Raw genomic sequence first — 23,637 nt, forward strand, 5'->3', positions numbered from 1 at the left:
CAATGATTCACCTTCAATGTCATTTTTAAGTATTTTAATCAAGGGTGTTTGCTGATTTTGCAGGTACTGATGGCATTTACTCAAAGACAGGAAAAAGGTTTGATGATTTTGCTGGAACTTCCTGCTACGAACGGGGAGAAAAAGCTGCTTCATGCACAGTCTGATCAGCACATGGCTGTAATTATACATTCTTAAAAAGAGTAATAATTAAAGAATAGGGATGGGAATCAGCATAGATATTTCCATTTTTATTTTTTTGCCACTTGGAACCCACTAAACTATTCTTAAAGCTAGAGACACATTTAGCTCGGGGGTCTCAGCTATAAAGTTAACACATGGACATACATATATATATATATATATATATATATATATATATATATATATATATATATACACACACACACACACACACACACATACATATACACACGCACACACACACACACACACAGACATTAAAACTAGCAAAAATGACAAATCCTATCCTAATGTATAAACACCACAGTGGAGAAAACCAGAAAACTGCAGACTGGCAGATAAAGAAAAAAAAAAATCTAATATCCTTCCACAAGTCATACAAGTACCAACCTAAGAGAGGAGTCCTAATTGGTGAGGGCTAACATTCTCAGGCTAAGGAAGGATGTTGGACAAAGTGTAGGCCCCATAATTACATTATCAAAGAGGTTGACCCACCATTTAGTATCAGTCCCTGTATAGATTATAAAAAAAATGCTCAATATTTGTCTCTGCTTGTCAGGAAAGAGCAGGGTATTTTGAGTTGCATACAAGTATAGCTGGTTTCTAAAAACTTCTATCAGCTGCCAGAGGGGTAAGGAGACCGAGTTTGTCCAGACTCCACCCCCAGACAGCACAGATGAGCAGCATTTTTTGTACTTTAAATGTTGAAATTTACAATTAAACAACCAAGTCTCAACCATACAGGATTTTTTGGTATGAAATTGGTTTCTAGGATAACCTCATTAAAGTGCTCTTTGACTGATATACTGTATTTTTACTCTTCTCACTCATGTTTTGTTGTTCCCACACTAAAGGCGCCCATAAACTTTAGATACCAGCCGCCTGTTCGGTGGTCTCCTGAGCCTGCTAAAGACATGCTAGACTAGTCTGAGCATGCACGTGTTTAGACACGGGAAAAGCGGGGGAAAAAAAAAAAAAAGAAAAAATAAATATCAGCAATTGAAATTGAACAAGCTCAATCCTTCTACTACCATTACCAGTCAGGGCGGGGAGCGTCAGGAGGCCCCATACACAAAAAATGGTTGGCCGACGTTTGCTGTGGTGTATGTGTTTGAACAACTTTTATTTAACATGTATGTGGGTCTTTACAACCAACCTGCAACCGGGTATTCTACAATTTTTAGGATTCTCAAAAGGGAACATTTCCTTTAAAAAGGAATGGACTCAAATAAAATGGGTAAGAAGCAATTCTGCATTTTATCAAAAACCTCAATTCTCAGGAACAGAGGGATTGCTACTTTTGGAGTTTACAGCTTGTTACCTAGTATACCGGCCACCTCTATCAGATGCAAGGAGCACACGCTTACAAGCTGGTCAATAAACAGCTTGCAAGGGCAGCTCCGAAGCCATCCGAATTGCTGAATCGAACAGACTACTCTGATCCAGCAGAGGAAAAGCGGCGTCTGCTTGCAACAAGGGAAAACACACAGTTCAGACTGGCAGCACAAGCAGGCTGCGAGTCTGAACTGTCAATCTTCGGTAGGACCGCCCCTTCGCCAGGCTAGAAGGTAACAGGAGAAGTGCGTTCCTTAAAATAAGAGGTTTAACATTTACTATGTTTTGTTATAGGAGCAATAGGTATCTTTCACCCATTGGGCGGAATTAATCACCGCTAATCCCAGATGCTTGTGCTGTACAAAGAAAAAAAAAAAAAATTTAGTAAAGATTGTCATGTACAATTGTCAGGATAATTCTATGGTTTAAAATAAAGTAAAAATCATAGCACATAAGGCACTACTATGCAATGTTGATCCTGCGACGGACACAAATCATACAGCTTTATGACTGATGGAGACCCCTTTAGTGCACAGATCCCACAAGGCTATCTTTGGCATGCACTGGGTTAGCTATAGGTTGTAATATGGATGCAAGAAATGAAAAAAATCTATATTACTTCTGTGCCTGTCCAGAACTGCTTCATATGTAACCAAATAATGCAAGAGCTGCAAAGTACCGTATCGGAAACGTCCCAACAATATGAAAAGAGAATGGTGGAAAGAGCCACCAGTGTCCGCTGTTCGTGGAAGGCAGGATCTTTATTTTGTGCGGTATAGTCATGTATACTGAAGAGGAGACAGCGGTCCGGGCTGTCTGAACGCTTTTTTTGCTTCTCCCGTCTCCACGTTGTAAATTCTTCATGCTGCGGGGAGGGAGTTTCGTCATTCCAGGACAGAACACCTAAAACATCATGCGCAGGAAAGCTAGAGGCGATGACCTGCAAGCAAAAACACAAGCACTATGTGCCACACTACTGATCGTACGGGGGTAAGAAGAGGGCAAGAAAGTGCAGTCACGACCGGCTCCTCTGTACCTTTCCTCGGGGAGGCGCTTGATTTTAAATCGAAGTTTGGGATTTTCAAACTAAAAGGTTCTCTACAGAAGAGATTCAGCTTTAGAAAATATGCACCCTCCAGGTTCTGTGACCTTAAAGTCACAAAAGTTCAAGTAAAACTGGTGCTTTTTATTTGTTTAGTTTTTTTTTTTTTTTTTTTAATATTCATCCATGGTGGTCTCCAAATATAGGTTCCTCACGTCTAATATTGAAGCCAGCTCGAAAATCTGTTTCTGCAAGTGAACGTTTTCCACCAACTCTTCTCGGGGAAGAGCGGGATAGGTTTCGGGGTAATTCCTAGTCTCCTGTAAGAAAAGACAACAGCACCGTGGTATGATCCAAACGATACATCAGACATGTCAATGGAATGGTAGATTAGAAGGGTCTCTGACCCAAGGCTACAGTTTGTAGAATAAAAACACTTTTCAACCATCCCAGGTCCATTGCAGGCTCCCCGCCGCTGCTCCCGCTTAACGTGTGCAGTGCTGCCATCATATTGATAGCACTATAGCCAATCAGTGACCTCAGAGGCTTTAAGCGGCTCATGCCTTCTACTCAGAGGTCACCGATTGGCTCTGGTGCAGGAAGGTCCATCAGTCACCTGATCACTGCAGTGAGTGATTGGCTGCAGCGGTCAGATGAATAGGACCAATCCCATTAGAAGTGATCCCTAGTCACCTGACTCCGTGGCCTCACCTTTTGGGAATCATGATGGAGATGACAGGAACGCTAGTGGATCCCAACAACAACTAACACTTGCGTTCCGTCAAGCAATGAAAACTACTGCACAGCTATGCTAAAGAGAACCTGTCGACCTTCAGCACCCCCAAAGTTGATCCTTTTATGACCCCCAAAGTGATGACCCAGCAGTGAGAGATCGATTTTTGAAATTTTGTATGTGTGTGCCTGGAAGTGCATAAGGGTGTGATGATTAGAGATGATCGAATTTGTTCGGATTTTGTCCAAATCTAATTTTGACATATTTGCATCATATCTGTTCCCTATTTGTGCCGAATTTATGTTTGATGATCGGTTCCGAACATATTCGGTAATTTCTATTCCCGTTTACTCTAATGACATTTGGGCTGTGTTTAACCCCTTAAGAACCAAGCCATTTTTTAGGTTAATGACCAGGCCTTAATTTTGAAATCGGACCACTGTCACTTTATGTGCTTATAAACTCTGGATCCCGTTGACTCAGCGTTTTTTCGTGACATATTGTACTTCATGTTAAGGCCCCGCCACACATAGCAATCTCGCTAGTAAGATCGCTGCTGAGTCACAACTTCTGTGACACAACAGCGATCTCACCAGCGAGATCGCTGTGTGTGACAGCGATCAGCGACCGGCCCCCCTGCCGGGTATCGCTGATCGCTGTGGAAACCTCTGGACATTTTGGGGGTCGCTGGTCTCCCGCCGGCCAGTACGCATCGCTGTGTGTGACAGGCGGGAGACCAGCGATCAGCTGTAATAGGATGTAAAAAAAATAAAAAATGTTATTCTCACCTTCCGACGTCCCGCACAGCATTCCCGCCTCTCTCCACGCTCCGGTCCCAGTAATCCTTTGCAAAAATGACCTCAAGACTTTGCGATCCGCGAGAACAGACGTCATTGCGGTCATTCTCGCAAAGGATTACTGGGACCGGAGCATGGAGAGAGACGGGAATGCTGCGCGGGATGTCAGAAGGTGAGAATAACAATATTTTTTACTTGAATTCTATTTTTTACATGGATCCATGGCATCAGCGCTAACACTGTGATGCCATGCGCTCGGCATCGCTGTGCTAATCGCTGGTGAAGCTGTCTGTTTGACAGGGGGGGGGGGGGGGGGTCAATATAACAGAAAATACCCAAAAGTGACAATTCTAAAAACTGCACCCCTCAAGGTGTTCAAAACCACATTCAAGAAGTTTATTAACCCTTTAGGTACTTCACAAGAACTGAAGCAATGTGGAAGGAAAAAATGAACATTTAACTTTTTTCACCTAAAATTTTTCTTCGGACACATTTTTTTTTTATTTTTGGAGACTAGACCCCACCAAGGAACTTACCATATTTTTCCGACCATATGACGCACTTTTTTCCCCCAAAATTTTTGGGGAAAGTGGGGGGTGCGTCTTATGGTCGCAATACACGGTCTAACCTGGTGGCGCTCTGCGGTGCGGTGGTGGCAGCGGGCTGTGCTCCGGTGCAGGGGCGGCGGCTCCGCCGGCATTTCTTCGCAGCCCGGAGGCCCCCGCAGTTCCCTTGCTGACCGCCGCCATGTTGCGGTGGCCTCCGGGAGCATGGACGCCGGGAAGATGGCCGCCGGTCCGGGGACGGCGCATGCGCAGCTTCAGATCTCGGGGGACGAGATCTCGTTGCCGAGATTTGAATCTTGTCCCCCGAGATCTCGGGACGAGATCTGATCCCGCGCATGCGCCGTCCCCGGACCGGCAGCCATCTTTCCGGCATCCATGCTCCCGGAGGCAACATGGCGGCGGCCAGCAAGGGAACTGCGGGGGCCTCCGCGCTGCGAAGAAATGCCGGCGGAGCCGCCGCCCCTGCACCGGAGCACAGCCCGCTGCCACCACCGCACCGCAGAGCGCCGCCCGCTGCCACCACCGCAGAGCCCAGCTGCCCCTGCCCCAGCACAGCTGCCCCTGCCCCAGCACAGCTGCCACCACCACAGAGCCCAGCTGCCCCAGCACAGCTGCCCCTACCCCAGCACAGCTGCCCCAGCACAACCAACCTGCCCCAGCACAGAGCCGCCACCGCACGAGCCTGGACCACTGAATGACCCCTGTGACTACTTCTCCACCTGTGCCGGATCCCTTCCCAGGTAAGCTGAATTCGGACTGTAAGACGGACCCCCATTTGACACTTTTTTTTTCCCCCCCATTTTCCTACTGAAAATTGGGGTGCGTCTTATAGTCCGAAAAATACCTAAATGTGTGGTGAGCACTTGGAACCCTGAAGGGCTTCACAGGTGGTTATAACAGAGCCGTAAAATTAAAAAAATCATTTATTCCACAAAAATGATCTTTTCACCCCCAATTTTTATTTTCCCAAGGGTAACAGGACACCAAAAGTTATTGTGCAATTTGTCCCGAGTACGCCGATACCCAATATATGGGGGGGGGGGAAACCACTGTTTGGGCGCATGGCAGAGCTCAGAATGGAAGGAGCGCAGTTTTGGAATGCAGACTGATGGAATGGTCTGCGGGCGTCATGTTGCGTTTGCAGAGCCCCTGATGTGACTAAACAGTAGAAACCCCCCACAAGTTACCCCATTTTGGAAGCTAGACCCCCCCCCCAAGGTGCTTATCTAGATGTGTGGTGAGCACTTTGAACCCCCAAGTGCTTCACAGAAGTTTATAACGTAGGGCCATGAAAATAAAAAAAACTTTCCACAAAAATATTTTTCCCCCAAACTTTTATTTTCCCAAGGGTAACAGGAGAAATTAGACTCCCAAAGTTGTTTTGCAATTTGTCCTGAGTAGGTTGATACCCCATATGTGGGGGTAAACCACTGTTATCACCTTACTGCGATCTTTGGGTTGCAGAATGAACAAATGCACAAAAGGTGAAGAATTGGTTTTATTTTTTACACCGTTCCTCGTGCGGTATTAGTGATTAGGCGACTTTATTCCTCGGGTCAGTGCGATTACAGCGATACCAGATTTATACCTTATTTCATGTATAGCTTCTGTCACAATAAAAGAGGCTTTTTTTGGAAGAAATTTTTGCATCGCTGTATTTTGAGCGCTATGATTTTTCTATATTTCGGCCAACAGAGTCATGTGCAGGGTTATTTGCGGGACGAGCTGATATTTTTATTGGTACCATTTTCGGGCACAACGTTTTTTGATCGCTTTCTATTCCGATTTTTGTGGAGGCAAAATGAACAAAAACCAGCATTTCAGGAGTTGTTTTTTTGGTTTGTTTTTTTAAATACCGTTGCACGTGTGGTAAAATTGGTAAGGCAGTCTTATTCTTCGGGTCATTACGATTACAGCGATACTTCATTTATTTTTTTTTATGTATTGGCTTTTTTTTTTTTTTTTTACACAAAAACTTTTACAGAAAAAATTATTCTTTTTGCATCAATTTATTCTGACAGCTATAACTTTATTTTTTCACTGATGGAGCTGTATGGCGGCTCGTTTTTGTGGGACAAGATGACGTTTTCAGCGGTACCATGTTTATTTATATCTGTCTTTTTGATCGTGCTATTGCACTTTTTCCAAGCGGTATGATGATACCGCTTGGAAAAAGTATAATTTGCTATTTTTTTGTGGGGTTTTTTTACGGCGTTCACTGAAGGGGTTAACTAGGGTGACACTTTTATAAAAACATCACTGCTCTAGAGGAGATCTGCATGGAGGAATGGGCCAACATACCAACAACAGTGTGTGGCAACCTTGTGAAGACTTACAGAAAACGTTTGACCTCTGTCATTGCCAACAAAGGATATATCACAAAGTATTGAGATGAAATTTTGTTTCTGACCAAATACTTATTTTCCACCATAATATGCAAATAAAATGAAAAAAAAACAGACAATGTGATTTTCTGGATTTTTTTTTCCTCAGTTTGTCTCCCATAGTTGAGGTCTACCTATGATGTAAATTACAGACGCCTCTCATCTTTTTAAGTGGTGGAACTTGCACTATTGCTGACTGACTAAATAATTTTTTGCCCCACTGTATATCGGTTCAGATTTATGTAAACTGCCGCGGTCCGGTCCGCTGGGCGGGGCTTATTCAACTGCTCCCCCCCCCCTGTCTTTCTCTACACAAGAAATGAGTAGAGCAAGACAGCGAGGGGGGGCGGGGGAGAGCAGTTGAATAAGCCCCGCACAGCGGACCGGACAGCGGCAGTTTACATACATCTGAACCGATATAAACAAGGTATTTATGCATGAAAGATGCGGGGTCAAGGGGAAGCAAAAGTACTAAGAGAATCCTTATGTGACACACTATTGAATGATATCATTATATGATATCTCAAAAAAGGGGTGACAGATTCCCTTTAAGGGGAATTTTTTTATTTTTTATTTTAATATTTTTTTAAAAAGTTTTTTACCTAGTCCCTTTATTTTCACTTTTTAACTTGGATTTGCAGGTATAATACATCGCAATGCTCCAGCATTGCAAAGCATTATGCCTATGGAGAAAGCTTCCGAGACCATGCTGTGAGTATGGTCTCAGCGGCTTTCCGTAGCTGGATGACCCGGAGGTTGTCATGACAACCCCCAGGTCATCACGGCTGAGATTGGGCCCCGTGTTTACATCGCGGGGATGCCAATCTGAGGCAGAGGTTCCCCGACCCTCTGCCTCCCCCCCTGAATGCTGCGATCGTGCTCGATCGCAGCACTCAGGGGCTTAACCGCCAGGGGCGGGCACGGATGCCGCTCCTGGCTGTCAGCGCAGGAAGCTCAGCCACTCCAGCGCGGGAGCTCCTGCAATTTCAGCATCTCATGCCTGATCACGCCGTGTTTGGTCAGTCAGATTGACTGACCAAATCACAGAGCTCTGGGTGCAAGGACCGACTGCAAGGGTCCCTGCACCCTTTGCCGTGCCTCTCCGCTGTTATGGACCGCCGTCGGCACTGAACTGTCACTGCGTGTTTACACGCAGTGGACAGTTCAAATGCATGACGTGCACAGCCTGTCATGGTGTGGTAACTTGAGCATTACCCTCTTAAAACAGAAAAACAATGTAACTCACTACTTTAGTTTATTTGTAGGATTATCTCTTTGTACTTCAAAAATATACTATATTTCTTTTAAGTGTTTTACATTTTTTTATGTGTATTGGATACTCCTACTGGGTATACTTAAAGTACCACATTACTGTTATTCTTGTATATTAATCTAAACACTACTGTTACCAGTACGATGTAAAAATACTACTGTTAATTTCTTCTGTAAAAATTTTTAATAAAGTTAATTGAAAATGGTGTGGTAACTTACACCTGGCCATGACGGACTGTGCACGTCAATGGACGTTAAGGGGTTAATGCATATTGCAAAAACATCGTTCGATGCCGATAGTATTCAGAACCGAATCCGAACAAATTCACTCAACTTTAGTGATGATTCTTTTACAGTTCCTCAGCCTCACATTAATCACAACACTCCTTTGCTGGAACATCACTTTGGGATCATAAAGGGATCAACTTGCTGTATCTTTTTAAAGAACTGCACAGTCATTACAAAGTCATTGCCGAGAAAGTCCACTGATTTAAATAGGAGCCTTGCAATTATTCCTTTCACCGCTGAGGGCAGTGCAGGGAGACAGACCATTTGCAGATCGCTGTGATTGCTGAAGGTACCAGCAGAAGCAGTAATTCTATAAAAAAGAAATTTAAAAAAAAATTTCACACTGTCAATTTCATTGCAGTTAAGTACTTACCTTAAAACTTTTATGCATTCTAAGCGTTGCAGAACAAAATATGAATCTTGTAAGAAGTAAACGCAAAAACTCATCCCCGAAAAACTGAAGGAAAGCTTGGTCTGCAAAGGAGAACACACAATTAAGTCGATTTTAAGCAAAAAAAAAAAAAAACACAACAAATACGGTACACATGGTTTATGTTTTGTTTTTTTTAAATATATACACACACACAATGGGGAAAATAAGTATTTGATAATTTGACGATTTCACAAGATTTCCCACCTACAAAAGAATGGAGAGATCTGTAATTTTTATTGTAGGTACACTTCACCTGTGAGAGAGAGAATCAAATAAACAGAAAGTCACATTGTATGATTTTTACATAATAAATTTGCATTTTATTGCATGAAATTAGTATTTCATCAGTTATCAACTAGCAAGAACTCTGGCTCTCACAGACCTGTTAGTTTTTCTGTAAGGCCGGGGTCACACTGGTGAGGAATACGGCAAAGTGAGAGGCGCTAAAAGCACGCATTAGACACGGACCAATGATTCTCTATGGGGTCCCTCGCACCAGCCGTATATTTCTCGGGCGTATTCTACGCTCCGTGCCAATCGCACCATGCTGCTATTGTCAGCGTACTACGGCCGTAATACGCCAATGCAAGTCTATGGGTGCGCAAAAAATACTGACTACACACGGACCACACATGTGACTTGCGAGAAATACGCACCAGGTGTCTTTTAGCAAAGCCGGCAATTCAGTGCACGATACAGTAAACTCACACTGACAGGTTTAATAAAGAAACGAAAGAATAGATATAGACACACAGAATACATATATATACACACACACACACACAAGTCATTGTGACAAACACACACATATACACTCACTGGCCACTTTATTAGGTACACCTGTCCAACTGTGTGTTAAGACTTAATTTCTAATCAGCCAATCACATGGCGGCAACTCAGTGCATTTAGGCATGTAGACATGGTCAAGACAATCTCCTGCAGTTCAAACCGAGCATCAGTATGGGGAAGAAAGGTGATTTGAGTGCCTTTGAACGTGGCATGATTGTTGGTGCCAGAAGGGCTGGTCTGAGAATTTCAGAAACTGCTGATCTACTGGGATTTTCACGCACAACCATCTCTAGGGTTTACAGAGAATGGTCCGAAAAAGAAAAAAAATCCAGTGAGCGGCAGTTCTGTGGCCGGAAATGCCATGTTGATGCCAGAGGTCAGAGGAGAATGGGCAGACTGGTTCGAGCTGATAGAAAGGCAACAGTGACTCAAATTGCCACCCGTTAGAACCAAGGTAGGCAGAAGAGCATCTCTGAACGCACAGTGCGTCGAACTTTGAGGCAGATGGGCTACAGCAGCAGAAGACCACACTGGGTACCACTCCTCTCAGCTAAGAACAGGAAACTGAGGCTACAATTTGCACAAGCTCATTGAAATTGGACAGTAGAAGATTGGAAAAACGTTGCCTGGTCTGATGAGTCTCGATTTCTGCTGCGACATTCGGATGGTAGGGTCAGAATTTGGCGTAAACAACATGAAAGCATGGATCCATCCTGCCTTGTATCAACGGTTCAGGCTGGTGGTGGTGGTGTCATGGTGTGGGGAATTTTTTCTGGGCACTCTTTGGGCCCCTTGGTACCAATTGAGCATCGTTGCAACGCCACAGCCTACCTGAGTATTGTTGCTGACCATGTCCATCCCTTTATGACCACAATGTACCCAACATCTGATGGCTACTTTCAGCAGGATAATGCGCCATGTCATAAAGCTCGAATCATCTCAGATTGATTTCTTGAACATGACAATGAGTTTACTGTACTCAAATGGCCTCCTCAGTCACCAGATCTCAATCCAATAGAGCATCTTTGGGATGTGGTGGAACGGGAGATTCGCATCAGGGATGTGCAGCCGACAAATCTGCGCCAACTGTGTGATGCCATCATGTCAATATGGTCCAAAATCTCTGAGGAATGCTTCCAGCACCTTGTTGAATCTCTGCCACGAAGAACTGAGGCAGTTCTGAAGGCAAAAGGGGGTCCAACCCCTTACTAGCATGGTGTACCTAATAAAGTGGCCAGTGAGTGTGTATATATATATATATATATATATATATATATATATACATTCTATGTGTCTATATCTATTTGGTTTGTGTTAGAAAACCTGTCATAGGGCTCCATTATATGTACATTTTGCAAGCCTGCGAGAAAATCTCGCCACACGGATGCCATACGGATTACATACGGATGCTGACATGCGCAAAATACGCGACCACTTGATTACGGATGACATACGGAGCACTGTTTAGGGGACATTCATCCGTATTCCGCATGTAAAATACTGACCGTATTTTGCGCTGGTTAGTGTGACCCCGGCCGAAGAAGTCTCCTATTCCGAACTCATTACCTGGATTAACTGCACCTGGAATGGCATAGCCAAACAGGTGCAATTAATACAGGCAATAAGTGCAGAGTAGGAGGCTTCTTAGGCTGTGTGCACACGTTGCGGATTCTGCTGCGGATCTGCAGTGGATTTGGCCCTGCGGATCCGCAGGAGAACTGCAGGTGATGTACAGTACCAATCTAGCCTATGGAAAAATGAAACCGCTGTGCAGACATTGCGATTTTTCCGCGTGGTTTTGCCTGCGGTTTCAAATCCGCAGAAAGAATTGACATGTCATCCGTTTCTGCGGATTCTGCTGCGGTTTGGCATCTCCTCCATTGTGGAGGTGAGAAACCGCAGGGCAAAACTGCAGGTCTTTTAACCTGCGGATTTACCTGCAGATTGTGCAAAATCTGAGGGTGAATCCACACCGTGTGCACATAGCATTATAGAAAAAATAACAGGTCAATGAGAGCCAGAATTCTTGCTGGTTGGTCAGTGATCAAATACTTATTTCATGCAATAAAATGCAAATGATGTAAAAAAAAAATCATACAATGAATTTCTGGATTTTATTTTTAGATTAAGTTTCTCACAGTTGAGATGTACCTATGATAAAAATTACAGACCTGTCCATTCCTTGTAGGTGGGAAAACTTGCAAAATTAGCGTATCAAATTCTTATTTTCCCCTCTGTACATATATACACTGCTCTAAAAAAATAAAGGAAACACAAACACAATGTAACTCCAAGTCAATCACACTTCTGTGGAATCCACCTGTCCAGTTATGAAGCAACACTGATTGTGAATCAATTACTCCTGCTGTTGTGCAAATGGAACAAACAGGTAGCAATTATTATTATGCATTTATATAGCGTCATTTATTCCATGGCGCTTTACATGTGAAAAGGGGAAATATAGACAAGTATAATAAACATGTGTAAGACAAGGGACACACAAGCACATAAGGAGAGGGGACTCTGCCCGCAAGGGCTCTCAGTCTACCGGGGTGCAACGATAAGCAATTAAGCAAGACAACCCGTATAAAAAGAATGGTTCTGCAGTGTGGGGGGGGGAGAAAATCACAGACCATATCTCTGTTCTCATCATTTGTCTGTTTTGGTCATTTTTGCATTCTGTCATTGCTCTCACCCCTAAAGGTACAGTACAGTAGCTGTGACTGTCAGCGCAGTGAGTGTCCAGAGCATGGAGCAGATACTAGGAGACAGGCCAGTACACCAGGAGACAAGGGGTCGTAGGAGGGCAACAACCCAGCAGCAGGTTCGTTACCTCCTCCTTTGTGTAAGGAGGAACAGGAGGAGCAGTGCCAGAGCCATACAAAATGACCTGACATCCACAAGTGATTGTTGTCCTTGCAGCCCACACCATGCAGGGTGGTTGGCATTTGCCAGAGAACAGGATTGGCAGATTCAACATTGTCACCCTGTGCTCTTCATGGAAGAGAGCAGGTTCACACTGAGCACATGACAGACATGACGAGTCTGGAGACGCCATGGAGATTAATCCACTGCCTGCAACATCCTCAAGCATGACCAGTTTAGCAGTGCGTCAGTAATGGTGTGAAGAGGGATTTCTTTGCCATTAGGTACCAGGTTGAGAACCTCAGACCCATTGTGGGACCATATGCAGGAGCACTGGGCCCTGGGTTCCTTCTGATGCATGACAATGCTAGGCCTCATGTGGCTGAAGTGAGTCAGCAGTTGCTGCATGATGAAGGCATTGATGCTATGGACCGGACTGCCCATTCCACAGACCTGAATCCAATCGAGCACATCTGGGACATCATGTCTCGTTCCATCCACCATCAGTTGCACCACAGACTGTCCAGGAGTAGACTGATGCATATCTGGAAGGAGATCCCTCAGGAGAACATCTGCCACCTCGAGGAGCATGCCTAGGCGTTGCAGGGAGGTCATTCAGGCACATGGAGGCCACACACTACTGAGCATCATTTCCTTGTCGAGGCATTTCCGCTGAAGTTGGATCAGCCTGTAATTTGATTTTCCACTTTGATTTTGAGTATCATCCAAAATCCAAACCTCCATGGGATATTCATTTTGACTGACATTGATTTTTTATGTTTTATTGTTCTCAACGTATTCATTTATGTAATGAGTAAAGATTTGCTATTGGAATATTTCAGTGATATCTAGGATTTGGGATATTAGAGTTCCTTTAATTTTTTTGAGCAATGTACATACATACATGTACACACGCACATAATATTTTTCAGATTATAAGATGCACTTTTTCCCCCTCAAATTTGGGGGGAAAACAGGGGGGTATCTTATAATGCGAGTATACCTTACCGAACGAGGTGGAGCAGGGTCCCAGGGTCAATGCTGGAGGAGCCAAGAGTGGAGCGTTGCTGCTGGCCGCAGGCTGAGATGAGGGGGTGTTCCGAAGTGCAACGCTGAAGGTGTTCAGTGATGCGGGGGCTCCGCCGACATTTTGTGAAAGCCCAGAGCCCCAGCACTTCCATGGTTTACTATGCGGTGGACTCCAGGAAAATGCATTTCGGGGGCTGCGCATGCCCAGATGGAGATCTTGGTGCCAAGATCTCCATATGAGCATGCGTCGTCCCCGGCAGCCATTTTCACAGAGTCCACCGCATAGTAAACCATGGAAGTTCTGGGGCTCTGGGCTTTCACAAAATGTCGGCGGAGCCCCCTCATCACTGAACACCCACAGCGCTGCACTTCGGAACACCCCTTCATCCCAGCCTGCAGCAACACTCCACTCTTGCCTCCTCCAACAGCGACCCTGCTCCACCGCAGCCACCACCCCCGGTAGGTAATAAGATGCATGGCTTGTAAGAAGCACCACCATTTTATTAAAAAAAAAAAATAATAATTTTTTTCCCTATTCTCAAAGTTTAGGGTGCGTCTTATAAACCGCAAAATATGGTACTTACAGTGGGTATGAAAAGTATTCAGACCCCTTTAAATTTTTCACTTTCATTGCAGCCATTTTGTAAATTCAAAAGAGTTCATTTTTTTCCCTCATTAATGTACACTCTGCACCCCATCTTGACAAAAAAACAAAAAAAAAACAAAAGTCGAAATTTTAGCAAATTTATTAAAAGAGAAACTGAAATATCACATGGTCATAAGAATTCAGACCCTATGCTCAGTACTGAGTAGAAGCAAAGGGTCTGAATACTTATGACCATGTGATATTTCAGGGTTTTTTTTTTAATGTGCAAAAAATTCTACATTTGTTTTTTTTTTTTTTCAGTCAAGATGGGGTGCAGAGTGTACATTAATGAGAAAAAAAATGAACTTTTTTGAATCTACCAAATGGCTGCAATGAAACAGAGTGAAAAAATTAAAGGGGTCTGAATACTTTCCGTATCCACTATATATAGTGTGTGTGTGTATGTATATGAGTGTGTGTTTTTTGTTTTTTTTTGCCTACAAATGTCACCACTCTTGTCCATGGACAGTTAGTGGTATTGCATCTGGTGTCCCCCAACTTGAATCAGTCTGACAACACCGGACCCAATTTTTGGACAAGAGTATTGCAGATCCTGGAAGTAGCAGCTGTCTTGTTCTAGCCTTTACAAGAAATTTCCATTAAAGGGGTCTGAATACTTTCCGTATCCACTATATATAGTGTGTGTGTGTATGTATATGAGTGTGTGTTTTTTGTTTTTTTTTGCCTACAAATGTCACCACTCTTGTCCATGGACAGTTAGTGGTATTGCATCTGGTGTCCCCCAACTTGAATCAGTCTGACAACACCGGACCCAATTTTTGGACAAGAGTATTGCAGATCCTGGAAGTAGCAGCTGTCTTGTTCTAGCCTTTACAAGAAATTTCCATATGTTACCTATAGACCGTGAGTGTGTCAATAGCTGTGCGATATCTCTATTGATTTTTCGTAAATGATCCTGACACTTTTCCCAAAGCCCATTGCGCATGCTGGACAGGCCGGAGATGAACAGGAATGCCATAAGAGGGTTATTTAGGAAGAGAGTGAAGAGGCTCCCACGTTGCGAGTGATCTGCAAGACAGAACAAGATGGGGGATTTTACCACAGAGCTGGCACTAACAATGAGATTAGAGCTTTTTACTAGTAATATGGTAAAAATCAGCCTTAAAAAGCCCATGCTCATGTAAAACAGACACTAAAGGGCCTGTCACACTAAGCGATATCGCTATAACGTCACTGGTTTTTGTGACGCAGCAGCGATATTGCTAGCAATATCGCTATGTCTGATACTTACCTCCGACCGCTCCCCCGCTGGTTATCGCTGATCGTCAGGATCGCCTCGTCTGACAGGTAAGTAGCGACCCCCGACCCCTGCGATGTCACTGGTGAGATCTGCCTGTTTGGCAGCTCACTAGCGACCACTTAGCGATGCACAAGCGATCCTGACCGCGTCATATCGCTGGTCGGGATCGCTGATGCAACGCTAAGTGTGACAGTACCTTAACTCTTCCAGAAACCTTACCTTGAACTGAGTGGGGACACTGACCGGGCATCTCCTCTTAAACGTGAATGTCGACCCTTTAACACCAGCTGTTTATTCTAAACTTTATAGCATATCAAAGGCTCAGCTCTATTTAACGGTTATTCCCATTCTTCATATACAGATAGAGCTTGTAAAAACAAGTATTTTTACAATTTACTGCTTAGAAAAGTTTGCAGCAGTCGTTGAGATATTAACACTTTTCTTTTGCTTAGTGCTTATTGCCTAGGAGACCGACCACCGCTGCAATCCAGTTTGTCAACACAGCACTGAAGCTGGCCGGGATAAGGAGACAGGGTGTGATCCAGTGATTCTGGTGGGCTCTTAGGCTATGTGCACACGATGCAGATTTGCTGCAGATCCACAGCGGATTTTTCCGTGCAGAAACGCTGCAGATCCGCACTGTGATTTACAGTACAATGTAAATCAATGGAAAAAAAAGGGAGATTTTTGTGTACTCACCGTAAAATCTCTCAGCCTCTAATTGAGGGACACAGAACCATGGGTGTTATGCTGCTGTCCACTACGAGACGACACTATGCATAATCTGAAAAAGATTAACTATGGCTCCTCCTCTGCAGTATACACCCCTGGACGGCATCAGCCTTCTCCAGTTTTGTGCAAAAGCATTAGGAGGAACATAACAGAAACATAACCATGCCTGTAAGAAGGCTACTATGCACGAGCTCAAGAACAATATGAGAACTGAACCGTAACAGCCCGTAAGGGCAACAGGGTGGGAGCTGTATCCCCCAATTAGAGGCTAAGAGAAAGATTTTACGGTGAGTACACAAAAATCTCCTTTACTCTGTTGCCTCATTGGGGGACAAACATGGGACGTCCCAAAGCAGTCCCTGGGTGGGACGCAATGGACGAATATTGTGCTGACAGGTCCCTAAACTAGGGGCACTGCCGCCTGCAGAACCTGTCTACTCAGGCTCGCGTCCGCTGAGGACTGGGTATGAACTCTGTAGTGTTTCGTAAACGTGTGTAGGCTAGCCCAAGTGGCTGCCTTGCACACTTGTGCCGAAGCCTGGTGCCGAATGGCCCAGGAGGCCCCTACCGCCCGTGTAGAGTGTGCCGTGATACCGGCCGGACATGGAGAATTGTTAAGACGGTAAGCCTCTTGTATGGTGGACTTGATCCACCTGGCAAGGGTAGCTTTGGAAGCCGGCAGACCTTTGTGAACACCTTCCGGAAGAAGGAAAAGGGAATCAGACTTCCGGAAGGGTGCAGTTATAGACACGTATATACGCAATGCCCTGACGAGGTCAAGCGTATGCAGAGCCTTCTCCACTCTATGAACCGGAACCGGGCAAAGGGATGGCAGTGAAATTTCCTCATTGAGGTGGAAGTTGGACACAACCTTCAGAAGGAAGGACGTGACTTTACGGAAAACCACCTTGTCCTGGTGAAAAGCCAGGAAGGGCCGTCTGCAGGAGAGTGCTGACAGCTCAGACACCCTGCGTAGCGAGGTGATTGCCACCAGAAAGACAACATTCTGTGATAGAAGGCGGAGTGGGACCTCCTTAAGGGGTTCGAAAGGTGGTGCCTGCAATGCTGTCAGGACCAAGTTGAGGTCCCACGTTTCCAGTGGACGTCTGTAGGGAGGAACCAATCGGGAAACCCCCTGGAGTAAAAAGTCCTTACTTGCGGCTTGTTAGCAATGCGTCTTTGAAAAAGCACCGAGAGCGCTGACACCTGGCTCTTAAGGGAGCCCAGGGATAGCCTGGCGTCCAGGTCTGATTGGAGAAAGCCAAGTACCTTTGGGAGGGAATAAGGGAGTGGGATCTGGCCGCGAGATTCGCACCAAGTAAAGAAAGCTCTCCAGGTACGGTAATAGATCTTGGCGGAGGCTGGCTTCCGTGCCCTGATCATTTTTCTAATGACGTCCAGTGAGAGCCCTGCCTGGGTTAGAACCCAGGTCTCAAGGGCCACGCCGTCAAATTGAGAGCCCCTGAGTTCTGGTGGTAGAACGGGCCTTGTGACAAATGATCAGGACGGTCGGGGAGACGCCAGGGGGCGTCTGCTGTAAGTTGCACGATGTCAGCGTACCATGTACGTCTGGGCCAGTCCGATGCGATCAGGATGGTTGGAATTCCCTATTGTTTGATCTTCCTCACGACTCTGGATATCAGGGGGAGAGGTGGAAAAATGTACAGAAGCTGGAACTGGGTCGAGTCCTGAACCAGGGCATCTGCTCCAAGTCACCGCGGATCGCGTGTCCTGGCCATGAAATTGGAGACCTTGGCATTGAGATGGGATGCCATTAGGTCCACATCCGGGGTCCCCCAGCGATGGCAGATCTGGCAAAAAATTTCGGGATGGAGGGACCACTCCCCCGAGTCCATTCCTTGTCTGCTGAGAAAGTCGGCTTCCCAGTTGTCCACACTCGGAATATGGACCGCAGAGAGTACCGACCTCGTGTCTTCCGCCCAGTGGAGGATATGTGCCACCTCTCTCATCGCCTGGGTACTGCGGATCCCGCCTTGGTGGTTCACATATGCCACCGCCGTGGCATTGTTCGACTGTACTCTGATATGAGAGGCTGCCAGTAAGTGACGAAAGGCTCTCAATGCCAGGAAGATGGCCCGAATTTCCAGGATGTTGATGGGCATGCTCGCTTCCACTGGTGACCACTTGCCCTGTGCTCTGTGATGTAGGTGCACCGCACCCCAACCTGTCAGGCTCGCGTCGGTGGTCAGGACCTTCCATTGACCTGAGAGAAAAGATTTTCCCATTGCAAGCAAGGTTGGCTTGAGCCACCAGTGCAGGGACCTCCTGGTTGCCGATGTTAGCCTTATCTCCCTGTCGAGGGAGAAGGAATTCCTGTCCCAGGACTTGAGGATGGCAAGTTGAAGCGGCCTGAGGTGAAAATGGGCAAATGGTACCGCCTCCATTGCTGCTGCCATCCTGCCAAGGACTCTCATGGCAAACCGGAGAGATCGGGGTGGATTGCAGGGGAGTATGCGAACTCCTAGATGGAGAGCCAGTGACTTGTCCCTGGGAAGGAGCACCAGACCCCTGGAGGTGTCGAATAGCATCCCCAGGAATGTCAGAGACTGACTTGGGCAGTCGATGACTTTTGCAAGTTGACTAACCAGCCCAGGCGACTCCGTGTCGATTGTGATTGAGACGCTGACCTCGCACTCCTCGAAGGTGGAAGTCTTGATGAGAAGGTCGTCCAGGTATGGAACGACTACTATGCCTCTGGAGTGTAGAACGTCCATGGTGGCTGCCATGATCTTGGTAAACGTTCTTGGAGCCGTGGCGAGTTCGAAAGGGAGAGCCACAAACTGGTAGTGGTCCTGGTTGATTGCGAACCTGAGAAATCTCTGATGGGCGGGAGCAATCTGTATATGCAAGTATGCGTCTTGTATGTCTATGGAGGCGAGATATTCTGCCTTCTCCATGGACGCAATGATTGACCGAAGGGACTCCATGCGAAAATGACGAACCCGTACGTAACTGTTGAGTTGTTTTAAGTCCAGAATGGGCCGGACGCTGCCTCCTTTCTTGGGGACTATGAACAGATTTGGAGGAGAACCCTCAGAAGTGCTCGGCCGCGGGAACCGGTACCATTACTCCTGCTTGAAGGAGGGAGGAAACCGCTTGGTGGAAGGCACGAGCCTTGTCTGGCGGTTTTGGGGGGAACAGAGAAAGAATCGGTTCGGTGGACTGGAAGTGAAATCTATCTTGTATCCGGAAGACACTATTTCTTTGACCCACCTGTCTTCTGTAATAGGCAGCCAGACTTGCTGAAAGAGTAGAAGTCGTCCACCTACGGGTGGGGTGTCTTCCGGAATTCTTGAGTCATGAAGAGGAGAAAGTCTGAGGTTTTCCTCCTTTGGGCTTTGCCTGGCCCGCTTTTGACAGCCAGGTCCTGTACGGCCTCTGCGCCGCCCGTGGGTTGTCCCTGCGCGGAGAGCAGTTACGGTTTTGTGCTGGACGCGAGACAGACCAGCCCGAAGAAGTCCGAAAGGATCGGAATTGAGTTTGTTTACGCCTTTTGAACGCGCGTTTAGGCTTTAGTTGAGGGAGAGAGGTACTCTTACCCCCAGTGGCGTTGAATATCATTGTGTCCAACTTTTCACCAAAAAGCCGCCCACTGAGGTACGGGAGATGCGTGAGGGACTTTTTTGAGGCTGCGTCTGCTTTCCATTCCCGCAGCCAGAGGATACGCCGGATCGTGATGGCGTTTGATGCTATTCCCGCTACACCTCTTGCGGAATCCAGAGCTGCATGAAGCATGTAATCTGCTACCACTGCTATTTGAACCGCTTGGTCCGACAGCTCAGGATTTGAAGCTTGGAAGCCAGCCTGCAATTGTTTGGCCCAAGCCAGAATGGCCTTGGCCGCCCAGACTGAAGCGAATGCGGGAGCCAGAGAGGCCCCTGCCGCTTCGAAGATTGAACGAGCCATGCGTTCTACCTGCCGGTCTGCTGCGTCCCTGAGGGTTGAGCTATCTGGCAGTGAGAGGAGGGTCTGTGCTGCTAGCCTAGAGATTGGGGGGTCCACTTCAGGTGGATATGTCCACTCCTTGGTGTCCTTCTGTGGGAAGGGGTACCTTGCCTCCAAATATCTGCGATTGGTGAATTTCTTCTCAGGCTGCGAAAACTGCTTAGTAAGTATCGCTTGAAATTCCGGATGATTAGAGAAGACCTTAGGTGGTTTCAGAACACCTTCAAAGCAAATCTTGTGTTCTGAGGCTTCCTGGGGTGGGTCAGAAATGTCCAGCACCCGACGGATGGAAGAAATTATGTCCTCAACTAGCGCTGTATTGCTAGGGGGGGCCAGGGATCAGAGACCTCTCCGTTTCGTTGTCCGAGTCGGAGTCACAGATGCCTTCCGAATCCTGCGCATCGCTAAGGCGTTCCCTGGTGGGCGAACTGGGGCGGAGGACTTCTGTGGTTGGCGATCTCTGTGGAGATCTGCGTTGTCTGTCTCTGTTAGGGGACGGTCTAGGTGACCTGGAACCACGGTGTCTGTCCCTAGAGGGGGATGACCGTGTGCTATAGGATGACGCAGATGAACGCGACCTGTGGGTCCGCTTAAGTCTGAGTGTCCAGACCCCCCCTGGATTAAGAGGCAGGATGGCGGTGGGGCTAAAGCCAAAACGGGGCCCTGTGAGGGGTCCCCCTGAGGCGCTATGGAGCAGGTGCTGCCGCAGAGACAGGGGCGCAGGGAGCCCTGTGTCTGCATGTGCCATGCCTGCCTGCACTCTCCCCCAGCCCCAACAGGAGCCCGCAGCTGTCTGGGGTCCCTGGCTTTCGGAGCTGCAGAATGCTGCCTTGTTCAGACCCTACCTGAGGCGTCTCAACCTAATGCCCCTAGAGGGGGATTAGGGAGGGTGCTTTTGTCACCATCAGGGGTCTTCATCCTCGCCTCGACCTCAACCCAGAACCCAAAGGAATTGGGGAAGGAGGGGGGGGGTCTCGACTTCGAACCAGTACCCGAAGGACTGGGGAAGGAGCGACATGGGGAATATCCATCTCAACTTCAACCGGGCACCCCATAATAGGGGACCGAGGAAGGAGCCATGCCGGGAGTCTCGCATGAGATCCACTTTTCTTCATCTGTAATCCGTTGGAAAAAAAAAAAATCTTTAGGTTTGCCTCCTATGCGACACTAAGCAAAAACTGGAGAAGGTTGACGCCGTCCAAGGGTGTATACTGCAGAGGAGGAACCAAAGTTAATTTTTTTCAGATTATGCATAGTGTCGCCTCCTAGTGGACAGCAGCATAACACCCATGGTTCTGTGTCCCCCCAATGAGGCGACAGAAAAAAGCTGTGCAGATGGTGCAGAAAAATCAGTGCAGAATTGCTGCGGATTTAAAAGTGCATGTCACTTTTGTGCGGATCTGCAGCGTTTCTAGACCCCTCCATGATAGAAATCCGCAGTGGCAAAAACTGCACAAAATCCGCACCAATTCCGCGGCAAATCCGCACAAAAACAGCAGCAAATCCACGGCTGTGGATTCTGACAGGAGATGCAGATTTTGTGCAAAAAATTCTGCACCACTTTTCCTACGTGTGCACATAGCCTTAAACTGTGCTTACTAGATTAATAGGAAAGCTTGTAGAATTGTGCATGTTCTGATGTGTTGCAGTGGTGGTCGGTCTCCTAGGCAGTACGCTGTAAACAAAAGTGTTAACATCTCAGGAACGGCTGAACATTTTAATAAGCAGTAAAATTGCTTGTAGTTACAAGATCTATCCAGCAATACCCATTCATGGAAAAATGAGAATTAGCCTTTAATTTTCTCCAAATCCCCACCATACATATAATCAATTTAAAAAAAAATCCAGTCTGCAAAACACAAGGCGGCAGCGCTAATATAACGTCACGTCAATAACACTGCAACTAATCAGTGAGCCCGGCGGTTCTGGGCGGCTCGGGGAGGCGTAAGATCTCACTGATTGGCTGCATCAATGTTGATGTGAAATCAGTGCTGCTTACAATAACAGACAACCAGTAGCAGCTGAGACTCAGCGCTGGACCCGAGGAGTGTGCATAAAGCAGTTTTGTGCTTTTCTTTCATTGTAGCCAGGGGTTCTCTGAAACCCCCTTTAAAAAGTTCAATCATGCCTGGTTGTTAAAAGGTTAAACAAAACAATTAAAAGGTGAAGTCAGACTAAGCTACTTTTTTTTTTTAAGCAGGCGTTCTTGGCTTGCAGTTTTAACCCAGTGTTTGCTAGACAGAGGAATGGCTGCAGTAGTATCTGTAAAAGTGGTTTTCTTCACAGCCGAGCCATCGTCCTGGCACGCTGCGTGCGTCTGGACTGACGCCAGTGTGAATCATGGCTTACGGTGCGGCTTACTTAAGGTCACAGATCCCAGGAGTAGAAGGAAGCCAGCAATATTGGTGTGAGTCGCGCCACAGTCTGAAGTGAGCGCCTCCAACCGGCTGGGCCTGGGACACTACCACCAGGATCCGCTGACTTGGCAGGAGTACAAAGGCTTTACCCCCCCACCCCCACCCACATCCTGGCCGGGGTTAACCACTTCATGCCAGTTATTTTAACACCTTAATATCTAGACCACTTTGTGCTTGGTGTAGCTGCAGATTATTTCTTATTTACCGGGCTATACTTGTACTTCTATCTTTCACAACTTTGCACCCACAAAGGCAAAATAATAAGAAAAAAAAAAAAGAAAGGTCTCAAATAAAGGAAATATTTGGGTATAGATGGTTACCCTAGTAATAAAGAGAAACGTCCCAACCTGCTTTGTGCTTTTCCTGGTCATTTTTACCACCAGGAGGCATTTTAAAATAGATTTCTCTTGCAGTAAGGCGTTACCCAGTATGGGAACAATAAAGGGTCCACTCACATTAGCACCCTGGGCTCCATGTATATGGAAAACCACTAAGCAAAGCTGGGTTGGCGCCAACAGCAGCATGTGCCAGACCCCGCTGGCTAACAGGGTCTGTCGGGATCCACCAAGGCAAGCAGAGCTTTAATAGGAAAGACAGATCTGCTTTTCGCTCATCAAAAAGAAAATCATCGCTAGGGTTTTGCCTACATCTCTTTCTTGGTTACCTTTAAAAACTATGTTGCACTGCCGATTGCATCACACGATTGATGAGCAGCGGACTCAGCTGTCGTATAATGGGTTGCATCGTGTGGTATGGAAGAATATCAAATCTCAAGATTAAAAACGTGCTAAGTATGTGCACACCATCAGTAATGGCTCAGTATTTGCTCAGAATTTGACGCAAGTGAAATCTGCACCAAATCTGCATCTGAGGTCACAGGT

The 23,637-nt window shown here is 46.4% G+C and overlaps 1 protein-coding gene across 3 annotated transcripts in view; it reads right to left on the reverse strand.

Annotated features, from left to right (window-relative positions):
- Positions 1-1,307: 1,307 nt before the first annotated feature.
- SCAI (suppressor of cancer cell invasion) overlaps positions 1,308-23,637 on the reverse strand; it is a 175,882-nt gene continuing 153,552 nt past the window's right edge. For 2 of the 3 annotated variants that reach the window (XM_073590731.1, XM_073590732.1), the window contains exons 15-17: positions 15,236-15,409; positions 8,992-9,092; positions 1,308-2,898 (exon numbers count right to left, since the gene is read on the reverse strand). In XM_073590731.1, the coding sequence (XP_073446832.1) occupies positions 2,752-2,898; positions 8,992-9,092; positions 15,236-15,409 (422 nt within the window). In that variant the 3' untranslated portion in view covers positions 1,308-2,751. The remainder of the gene's footprint in view (positions 2,899-8,991; positions 9,093-15,235; positions 15,410-23,637) is intronic. The other variant, XR_012234999.1, reaches the window with a different exon arrangement.

The sequence above is a fragment of the Dendrobates tinctorius genome, unplaced genomic scaffold (assembly GCF_039654945.1).
Source record: "Dendrobates tinctorius isolate UK_male_01 unplaced genomic scaffold, ASM3965494v1 ptg000120l, whole genome shotgun sequence".
NCBI classification, from domain to species: domain Eukaryota; kingdom Metazoa; phylum Chordata; class Amphibia; order Anura; family Dendrobatidae; genus Dendrobates; species Dendrobates tinctorius.